This window comes from Perca fluviatilis, chromosome 22 (genome assembly GCF_010015445.1).
Source record: "Perca fluviatilis chromosome 22, GENO_Pfluv_1.0, whole genome shotgun sequence".
NCBI classification, from domain to species: domain Eukaryota; kingdom Metazoa; phylum Chordata; class Actinopteri; order Perciformes; family Percidae; genus Perca; species Perca fluviatilis.
The window spans coordinates 7,412,918-7,424,046 of NC_053133.1; the positions used below are offsets into that span (position 1 = coordinate 7,412,918).

General features: G+C 40.9%; 1 protein-coding gene across 4 annotated transcripts in view; it reads left to right on the forward strand.

Annotated features, from left to right (window-relative positions):
- Positions 1-5,955, forward strand: part of ccny (cyclin Y) — a 43,375-nt gene extending 37,420 nt beyond the window's left edge. For all 4 annotated transcript variants that reach the window (XM_039790476.1, XM_039790479.1, XM_039790477.1 and 1 more), the window contains 2 exons: positions 1,097-1,259; positions 4,087-5,955. In XM_039790476.1, coding sequence (XP_039646410.1) covers positions 1,097-1,259; positions 4,087-4,203 — 280 coding nt within the window. In that variant the 3' untranslated portion in view covers positions 4,204-5,955. The remainder of the gene's footprint in view (positions 1-1,096; positions 1,260-4,086) is intronic.
- Positions 5,956-11,129: the final 5,174 nt, after the last annotated feature.

Genomic DNA, 11,129 nt, shown 5'->3' on the forward strand with positions numbered 1-11,129 from the left:
ATTTTGAGAGGGAACACGATGCTACGGACGTGTTGTCACTGCTGCCACCTCTGACCTCTGCTACATTCACACTCGTCTGCACCCGTGGCTGTATATTCTTGTCCTTCGGCTCCGATTTTTACAGAGCAATGACTGTAATCCACCTGTTTGGGACTCTTTCCAGGAGCCCATCATGTGTTTCTGCCGTGCTCCCACATGGCATTTTACCGGACGGTGACTCAGTGCTTAACCAGAGATTGCCACGGAAGATCAATTTTAGTCTTTTTGAATCCATGCTCTGGAACATAGCCTGCTGAATAACCCTGTCCACCCCCAGCAGGCACACGCTTGATGTGAAATAACTGCAGGGGAGACGGAGAAAACACTAAAAGAGATGAGAATAGCTGAATTAGTGCCATTGCGAGATAAAAAAGAAGCAGCGTTATTAGGCAGAGCTTGGCTACAGTGGAGTCTAAATTTAGCCCGTTTGTTGCTGCATGCCTGTAAATGTGCGTGGGTGGGGAACAAAGGCTCGGAAGAAGAGATGAATAGCACTTCTTATGCAGGTTACAATTCAAAATGGATCGACCGTGACTGAAGATAAACAGATGAAAGTGTCTGTCAGTGCACTGCAGAAGGGATCACAGAGCTGTGCAGCATCAGGCAATGCATGACAATAGCATTTTCAGGATGTGGGATTAATATTCTTTTTTACACATGATGCTCAGAGCTCTTTTGCTTAGATATCACTCTTTTTCAGTATGACGAAAGGCTTATGTTTGGTGGGTGTACTGGGGATTTACTTCGTGCATGTGTATTGGTACTGTACATGTGAAAATAACACCCACTGTCTGTGTGAGGTGATGGATTTGCCAGGATGGTTTCATGAGCACTAACACACCATCTCGAGTCTCTTTGTCTCCTCTTCAGGCTCTCTATTCAGAATGTATTTGTAGACAGACAATTTCTGAGATCTAATAAACTTTATTTATGGTTCCTAGCTAAATATGTGATTATTTTAAGCTCGTCAACTCACACATCCTCTCTCTCTCTCTCTCTTTTTCTCCCTCTCTCTCTCTCTCTCTCTCTCTCTCTCTCTCTCTCTCTCTGACAAAAGGAATGAGCTGGAGCGTCAGTTTCTGGAGCTGCTGCAGTTCAACATCAACGTGCCGTCCAGTGTCTACGCCAAGTATTACTTTGACCTGCGCTCCATGGCTGAGGCCAACAACCTTAGCTTCCCTTTGGAACCCCTCAGCAGGGAGAAGGCCCAGAAACTAGAGGTGAGTAGTACACATGCAAAAACAACTGGAAACAGAGTTTGATTACAGTTCATACAGGAAAAAAATAAATAAAGAAGAATCCATCTTAAAATCTGAACCCAATTTATTGTGGAGTGAGGATGTGGAATACAATGAACTGAGGCTGTTTGGCTAATTAGTATTTGGAGGGGCCTCAGCTCAACACACGTGCACAAAACACAGACGGCAGATCATCTGCTGGGTGAAGGACAGGGTGTAGGACTGTGTTGCTGTGTAATTAGCTTTACTACCTCAGCATATGGCTCTCCCTCCCTATCCCTCTGGCTTTCTGCACTTAGCATCTCAAACAGCAGCCATGACGTTGATGATCATTGCCTGCTCTGTCCAAAAGACTTTCTGTTTGACCAAAGTTAATCATTTTAATAATTTTTTACATGTCATAGCAGGAAAAACACAGGTGTAGTTGATACCATTAATAATTCCATTTACCCCTATTTTCCACCGTCTGCACTGCGTTCTCGTGGCGTTGTGCCCCCCCCCCACCCTAACAAGCAATTGCTGCCATTCAAGTCAATGCTTGATATTCAACCAGCCGCGCCACACCGCGTCCCAGTTGCGTGCGTGAAGCGACACTCTGCTCCCGGCTACTGATAAGCGCCATGTCTATTTTCACACGAGGCGCGGGGCGTTCGGACAGCCGGGCAGGAAGTGAAACAGCGAGGGCATGCAGTCAATTTACCAAAACACCCCCCACCTAGGGGTGGGCGATATATATCGTTTACGATAATATCGTCATTGTTGTGTTAACGATGTGCAAATTGACATTATCGAGTATTTCAATTACTTAGGAAAAAAACACTTCAAAACACGCATTGGAACTCTACACATTCACTAATGTCAACAAAGATGGCGGCGCGCTATTGTGCAGCGGCTACTAGCTCTCCTGTCGGTGTATATTTATACAAGTACAGCCCCACTGAACTAATCAATACAGGACTACGATACAACACAGCCGTTACGAGAGCCTTCCAGGCGGCTCATAACATCCCGGGGGACATAGCCAGACCAGACGCTGCGAGGGTTGTTGTCGGCGCTAGCACGGCGAGCTAGCTATCGGCAGGATGAGAAAATAACTGCGGCAAGACCAGGCGGAGGACTGCATTTTTGTGCATAATGAATGGAGTACCGACAGCAGGATCGTTGTCCAGCACGGCTCACCTGACCTGGAGCCATCTCGGTAATATACAGGCCATTTTATTTACCACGAAAACAGCACACTGCCGTCTACATAGCCCCAGATGCTAACGTTAGCACAAGTTTGGCTCACTGCTAACCATAGTGAACAAACTGCAGCGCGATCACCTGGAGGAGATACATATTATAACAGGGGACTTTAACAAGGCGTCCTTAAAGTCTAGCTATACTCCCCAGCTTTTTCCAGCATATAGATTGTGTTACTAGAGGGAAGAACACACTAGACCATGTATACTCTAACATCAAGAAAGCACACAGAACTGCACCTCTCCCTCACCTGGGCCAGTCAGGTCACATCCAACTATTTCTGATCCCAGCATAAATCCCGGTCAGAAGGACTATACAGCCAAGTAGAAGGACTATCAAAACCTGGCCTGGCACGGCCCTATCCCAGCTCCAGGACTGCTTGGTTGTGTGCAATATGTTACAGAACAGAGCCCTTTATTATTATGATTTCATCTTGCTTGTATGCTGCACAATTTACATTACAGCAAAGGTGTAGAACTGAATGTTTACTCAGAGTTCAATGTTCCTACACTAGTTCAATTAGTATTAGTATAGTATTAGTATTTTGTCTTTAAATTGTTTTTACGTGAATACTTACATTTTAAAGAAAATAAATAAGAATTGTTTTCATTCACCATTGTGCCCATTATTATAATCAGTGATTAAGTAACTCAGACTTTTAAAAACACATTTTTAAAGGATATCGTCTAATTATTATTATCGGCAAAATCGGCAAAAATATCGAGATATTATTACCCTTTCTGGGATTTGGGGTGTTACTTTGTGTCTCTAGTGCCTCCACACACATACAAACTTTGAAAGAAATCCATCCATGCTGTTTAGAGTGAGATACGGTTTCTGAATGTGTCCTGCCTCCAGTCTCCGGGTGAGCTGTTCAAAATCTGCACGGCTTTCTGCGTCACTAGCTGAAACGAGCTGGCTAACCGCAACCGTTAGCATGCTAGCGGCTAACGCTAGCATGCTACCTCGTTCTCAATAGCAAAGCACTGCTACAACACACACAAGTTCACCATAATCTACAAAAGAACTACTTACATGTGCGCCCTCGTTTAGAAGAAGTCTCCCAGCTAATCCTGCCTTGTAACTGACCGAAGTTGGAGAAACAACCTTTCTTTTACTGTCTATGGAGCTAGCTAGCTGACATGAGCTACATCTGAGCTACTGCACATGTGCGAGTGCAATCAAAGATAGTACAGAAGAAGAAAAGAGGTCTCACTCTGTAGCTAAAACAGAGACCAGGTGAAAAGAGGATCTGCAGCAGTGAGAGAGAGCTGTGCAGTACAACAAAAATATGGTGTTTTTTGAAAATTAAACCATGTAAACCTGAAACCTGAAAATGAGCATAATATTGGCGCTTTAATAGACTAGAGCCATTTGTTAATGTTATTAGTTAACCACTGCTTCTCCTGCTATGACAAGTCAAACTGTATGCTGTGAAAAAAGTGTATACACTACAGTGTGTGTATTTAGTTTGTTTTGGTTCACATAGCGCGGTAGTTTCCCCCTAATAATGATTTTGCTTCCAGTTCTGGCAGGAAAGTCATTTCTGTCGTGTTTAATCTTTCAGGCCATCTCACGGTTGTGTGATGACATATACAAGGACTTGAGGAAACAAGCCAAGAAGCGGTCAGTGAGCGCAGACAACCTGACGGTGGTGCGGTGGTGTCCAGCCATCATTTCCTAACACTAGCCGCCTGTAGCACGGAGATAGACCTGTCAGACATACTGTACTGTATTTCTGCCTGGCAAGCAGGCAAACCAGGTGGGCAGCACTCCTGTGGATCAGTACACTCACACTCACACACACACACACACACACACACACACACACACACACACACACACACACACACACACACACACACACACACACACACACACACACTCACACACACAATGCGGCACTTTTACAAGTGTGATTGCACCCTCTCTGGTTGTTGTACATACAATAAGTCCCACTGGCTGCCTGCATTGAACCAAACAGAGCTGAGCTGAACCAAACTGAAGTGTGTGTGAGTGAATGTTGTTGAAATAAAGTCCTGGACTGCAGAAGAAGAGGCCAAACAGAAATACAGCTGGCAATATATGAGAGACTGTGCAAAGTTGGGAAAAAGAAATAGGAACAAGCTTAATGCGAAAAACAACAGACGGCAGCGACAACAGCGTTCCATAATCCTCAGAGGCTCCACTCGCTCGTACGGTTGATTGAGGGAGGCCGTGTACATTCCTTTCATTTTAATCTTCTGGTTCAGTCACTTCCTTAGCTGAAGCATGAGATGATTTTTTTTTTTTTGACAGCTTACAGGCACATTTAAAATGTAAAAATTCCTTGTTTTGTCGGCGTTTTATCCGTTCTTTTGCATTCCCATCCGGCAGAAACCTCTGCGAGCGAGTCCAAGCATACACAAAGCAGAGACACATGAGTACATTCCGCTGTTACCTTGAGTGTACAGTTGATACATTTTGACTGGACCACATATCATCGTATTCATTTACATTGTAGCCATGTAGTTAAAGTTCTCAGTCAGAGAGCTAACACTGAAAAATCAAGTCAGTGTTTAGCTCAGGGGCGCTTTGAAAGGACCTGGGAGTTCAACTGTTACAGTTACAGTTTCTCTTACAGCACGGCCGGCCAGCCACCATTCAGATACAGCTATTCCCTTAAAGCAATATCCATGCATTGCTTTGTTGTTGTAATTCAATACGATGAAGCATGCATACTTGGGAGATGACAGACTGGAAGACAGTGGTTCACTCCTCTCGGTCAGATGTGAGACATAACTGTAGAGCTCATGTTGTACTTAATTCACTGCCATTGTCCTGACCTATGGTGCCTGTAATAAGCTAGTTTAACACCTCTCCCCTTTCTACCGGAGGAATGGAACAAATAACTGAAGTATTTTTCTTATTCTTTAACATTTTGTGTGGTTTTTCCAGCTTACAAATAGACAGCACAAATGAAATATTGACATTCAGGAGCCACGTTACGACACATGATTTTTCAGGGTTGTTTTGTGTTGTTCTGGAGAGGACCCAAATGAATGAAAAAGCATTACATGACGATTCAAACACCACTTACAAAAAGATATGTTGTATACATTTTGCGAAATTGTCTCTGTACAGTGTAAATACCAATGCCGGTGTGCAAAATCTGTAGACTGAGGTCGTACTGTTAAAAAAAACAAAAAACGAATGATGTTAGAATATGTATATCGGATCAGTTTTTACTGTACACAAGGGGGATGGTTCAAATGTTGGATTCTTTGTTCCTATGACAAATCAAGTAAAGACAAAGGTGATGTATTAAGATTTAAATGGGAGACACCACTTTTTTTCTGTTTTCTTGTTACAATGTTTTTACTCTGCAGAAAATGCCAAGTTATGTGTTATACATACTGTATATCCTATATAGATAATAGAAGACAATTCAGGCTTCTTTAATGATTTGTTGTCATTTTTAAGATTACCAGATTCATGTTCTTAAGCGATGCTGCTTGTTTCTAATAGGCTTCCATTAATGACGAATTGTAGTAAAAGGTTGTCAGGAAAAACTACAGTATAACTGAATACATCAATAAATAGTATTGTTAAGAACATCATTTAAATAAAGTGTATAAACTCCAACTAATAGGTTAAAAAAAAGAATAATGTGGCACACATTACATTTACGTACCATACGTTTATCTATCCCCTATTTTCCCTAAGCAAAATTTCCTTCTAAAGATGATGTTTTTGCTGCAGTACTGCGAGTGGCCACTTGGACAAATTGGCAACAAAGCTGAATGATGGCGCTGTATATCAGCTCTTAAAGGTTCTATGATATGTTGCTTTTGGATACTTTCATATAGGCCTCAGTGGTCCCCTAATACTGTGTCGGAAGTCTCTTTCCCAACCTTCCCAGTAAGTGCAGAATTACAGCCACTAGAGCCAGTCCCACAATGAGCTTTCCTTATTATGTGCCATACAAGGTGGAGGGCAAGGTGGAGGGTGGGGGGTGTGGCCTTGATCAACTGCCACTTTGCTCGTTTGAAAGCCATGATGTCTCTCTCTCATGGGCGGGCCAAATTCTCTGGGCGGGCAAAGCAGAGAAAGGGGAGGTAACCTTGCTCCTTATGACCTCATAAGGAGAAGATTCCAGATCGGCCCATCTGAGCTTTCATTTTCTCAAAGGCAGAGCAGGATACCCAGGGCTCGGTTTACACCTATCACCATTTCTAGCCACTGGGGGACCATAGGCAGGCTGGGGGATCAAGTGGCTCATGGAGTGACATTTTCATGCCATGGGACCTTTAATACATCCATGGTTTTAGCTTTTTTTGAGGTAGATTCGCTTTTTTTTTTGTCGCGCTTTAATAAATTACACACACACACACACACACACACACACACACACACACACACACACACACACACACACACACACACACACAGCTGCAAAATGTGTGCAAAGACTAAACAATTGGAAAATGAAGGAGATGAAAAATAAATGGGTTTGTGAAAGATAATACATATGCTTATTTTTGAAGGTTAGAAGAAAGTCTTAAAGCTTTATATTTCTGTTTATTTAACTAACTATTATTTATTGATGTATACAGTTATATCTTTGACTTTTCTGATAACCTTTTACTGGGGCTGGGCAATATATCAATATAAATCGATATTGTGATATGAGACTAGATATCGTCTTTAATTTTCAATATCGTAATATGACACAAGTGTTGTCTTTTCCTGGTTTTAAAGGCTGCATTACAGTAAAGTGATGTTATTTTCAGAACTAACCAGACTGTTCTCGATGTTCTATTTTTTGCCTTTACCCACCTAATCATTATATCCACATTACTGATGATTATTTATCTAAAATCTCATTGTATAAATATTTTGTGAAAGCACCAATAGTCGACCCTAAAATATCGTTGTAATATCGATATCGAGGTACAGTACAGGCCAAAAGTATGGACACACCTTCTCATTCAATGTGTTTCCATGACTATTTACATTATAGATTCTCACTGAAGGCATCCAAACTATGAATGAACACATATGGAATTATGTACTTAAAAAAAAAAGTGAAATAACTGAAAACATGTCTTATATTTTAGATTCCTCAAAGTAGCCACCCTTTGCTTTTTTTGATAACTCTGCAAACCCTTGGTGTTCTCTCAATGAGCTTCATGAGGTAGTCACCTGAAATGGTTTTACCTTCACAGGTGTGCTTTGTCAGGGTTAATTAGTGGAATTTTTTCCCTTATTAATAAAAAAAAGCAAAGGGTGGCTACTTTGAAGAATCTAAAATATAAGACATGTTTTCAGTTATTTCACACTTTTTTGTTAAGTACATAATTCCACATGTGTTCATTCATAGTTTTGATGCCTTCAGTGATAATCTACAATGTAAATAGTCATGAAAATAAAAAGGAAACGCATTGAATGAGAAGGTGTGTCCAAACTTTTGGCCTGTACTGTATTTGGTCAAAAATATCGTGATATTTGATTTTTTCCATATCGCCCAGCTCTACCTTTTCAATTATCTTTCAGGCTACGCAGTTATTAATAATTGAGAAACTGTCAAGCTTTTTTTTCATGAACAAATCACCTGCTTATTTGCTCTTTTCTTGACATTTCTTAAACCAGAAATAGGAAAATACAGGGCTGTAGTAGAGGGTAAACCTTAAAAATCACTGAGTTTAATTCATTCTAGTGAATTAATGAATGAATTGTTCGCACAAAAAGTAAGTAATGCTTTTATTATGTAAACTTTATAAATAGTGGTTGTATTCCTTATGATCAACTGGACTCACATTTTTCTCCACCACATCATTGAATAGACAGTAAACTGTATGCTTAAATATATAATGACATAACCTGGAAATGTTTGAAAAAGGCACAGAAAAAGTTTTTCTTTTACATTTTTTTTTAATGCATTTTAATTCATAACGCAAAATTGTCAGATGAAGGTCCAAATTTAAATGTGACATCACATAAGCATACCCTCCTTCAATGCCTCAAGCTTATTTTGTGCATTTCATTGGCAACTTCCACATCTGTGATGTAAGGTCTGTTGTTTGTCAAGCTACTAGAGAACCAGTCAGTCGCACAGCTCAGTGAGCTCCGACCCGGAGCAGCGGGTGGGAGAAGGGACAGAAGTCGTGGAGAAATGAAGGGTGATCCTGTTGGGACGCGTTTCTTTGACCCAGCCCACTTGCACATGAAGTATATCAAAAGTTGTTGGCACTTGGAAAGAGAATTGTTGTTTTGCATAGTGCTTTGAATGAGTGAAAAATAAAAGTGCAAAAAGTATCTTTTAGGAAAGTAACGTTACTGAAGTTGCTGTTGTGAGGTCAAACTGTTAGAGGTATTCAAAGATTGTATATCCTATTTATTGTATGTGTGTGTGCATACAGCCCAGTCTGGTGTTTTCTAGACCCAGAAGTGGATGCCATGTGGTCAAGTCCTGAGGTGGAAAAATGTACTCCCGACAGCAAAGACCATGGGCCTGTGGCGTCCTGTCGGCTTGTTAGGTGTGTGTGTGTCATAGCCTTGTGCACTGAACTCTACCTCTGCATAGAGTTTTCCTTTTCTCATGATTTTTCTTCCTCTCTTCAATGACATTTTTTGGGGGATTTCACACATTCAGCTTTGATCGTGACGATTCCCCGTGCTAACATCAGTCAACTGCTGTAGCTGTGACCCTTTCTGTTTGTTTTTTCATTCACTGATATTTTCAACATGTGCTGTATTTTGTTGTTGTCATTGTATTGTTTTCTTCTCAGTGAGTCATTCTGTTCCTGTTCTCAGTGTGCCAAACTCAGATCTCTCTCTCTCTCTTTTTCTCTGTATGTTTTCAAATATGATTTAAAGAACTACTCTCCAATTCTTCTCTTCTAAAGCAATGTTTAGAAAAACCTGTGCAAGAATTAAACTTTAAACCCTTGCAATAAACCCAGTGTATGTTTCTTGTTTAATCTAAAGGATCAATTCACCAAATACACATGTCGTACACACATGTCACATGTCTGAGACCTCAAACCATCATTCACAGTGATATCCCAAGTGCTTTCCACGCCGCTATAACAATATTCCGATATGTACTGTATTGTACAATACAAGGATGTGACTCGGCAGGGTTTCTTCTGCCAGAAAGAACCATTTAAATGGCTTAGAGTAAGTGGTAATACAGAGATTACACTCTGCCATATTGTCACCGAGGGACACATTTAATCCTCTGCGATAGCTTCAATTTGCATTTCAATCGCTGCTCTGGTAATTGCTGTACTAGTCAATTCAATGCAATGAAGAGGTGCTGTGAGCTTTTAGTGAGAGCACTTGCTAAACATCTCTTATTAACCACATCAAACATGTACTAAATTTGAAATACTGTACACAAACACACAAACGCACCTTTGAAACAACATCTCTTGTGTTAATGAGGACATACAGCTTACAATCACTCTGATTCCGTTTGGCTGTCCTTTCAGAGAATTAAAGGAAGTCCAGCTTTATACTTTATGCAATGTGGTACAGATAGCATTGGTAAAGAGCCATTGGTAGGCAGACTGCTATTACCTCAGTATACAAAATAATTAGTTTTCGTTTTGTTGTTTAGCCAAATTAATTTCTTTAGAGATGCTAAATATGCAGCATGCCAGGATTTTTAAACATATTTTTGTGGCAAGGCACATTGTTTTTTAAGCAAACTGTTGCCAATTCACACATCCAGTGGACATGGAGCAACATTTGCATTCATTTGGAGTTGTTTCTGGCCACTTGGCAAATGTAAGTCAATATTCACTCCCCCTTTAACTTAGTTTTGGCTTTGAAAACATGCTCCACAAATTTCACCAGATAACTGCTAACTTGTGTGCGTTGGTGCTGGGCAGGTATAGTTGTGTACAACAACAAAACAGCTTCCTGCAACTGCTGGAAACAAGGTTAATTAGAGCGGCGAGACTCAACTAACAGTAAAGTTGTGGGCCAAAAAAAACAAATTAGCTTAAAGACGCTAACAGTGCTCCGTGAGCTGTGAAAGTGCAGCTTTGAGCGTAGGTTCATCATTGCGAACGGCTCCTGTCATTATGTTCATATAAAAATATAGTGTTTAGTGCAGCTTTAATGTTGCTTGCTTGATCCCTTAAGACTATAGCCTTACAGAGTTTCACAGGTGCCAAATGAAAACAAATCCATCACAAACAATCTTATTTTCTAATACTTTGTCGGGGCGTTTGTGTCACACCTGTGCATTGATAAGGGATAGGCTTTTTAGGCACAACAGAAATGTAGCTGAATAGTATGCTAATCCCCTCCACTGCTAATAGGGAAATGGGGAACAGCTGCGGTATCAGGTGGATGATCAGGTAATGAGGTGGGAAATCTCCAAAGTACCAGCTGCTGTACAGTTGGGGAATGACAGGGTCTGAAATAAAAGGATAGTTGGTATTCATGGAAGTGGCACTAATTGCTAAAGTTCTAATATTGCCAATATGGCCTCAAACACAGCCATGAAGGGCATTCACACTCTACTACAGACAGTAATCCATGCGCTGAAAGGCAGATATTCCTCTCTGAAAATAAACTAAGCCTCGGATGATTTATGGAAACTATTACACTATTGCA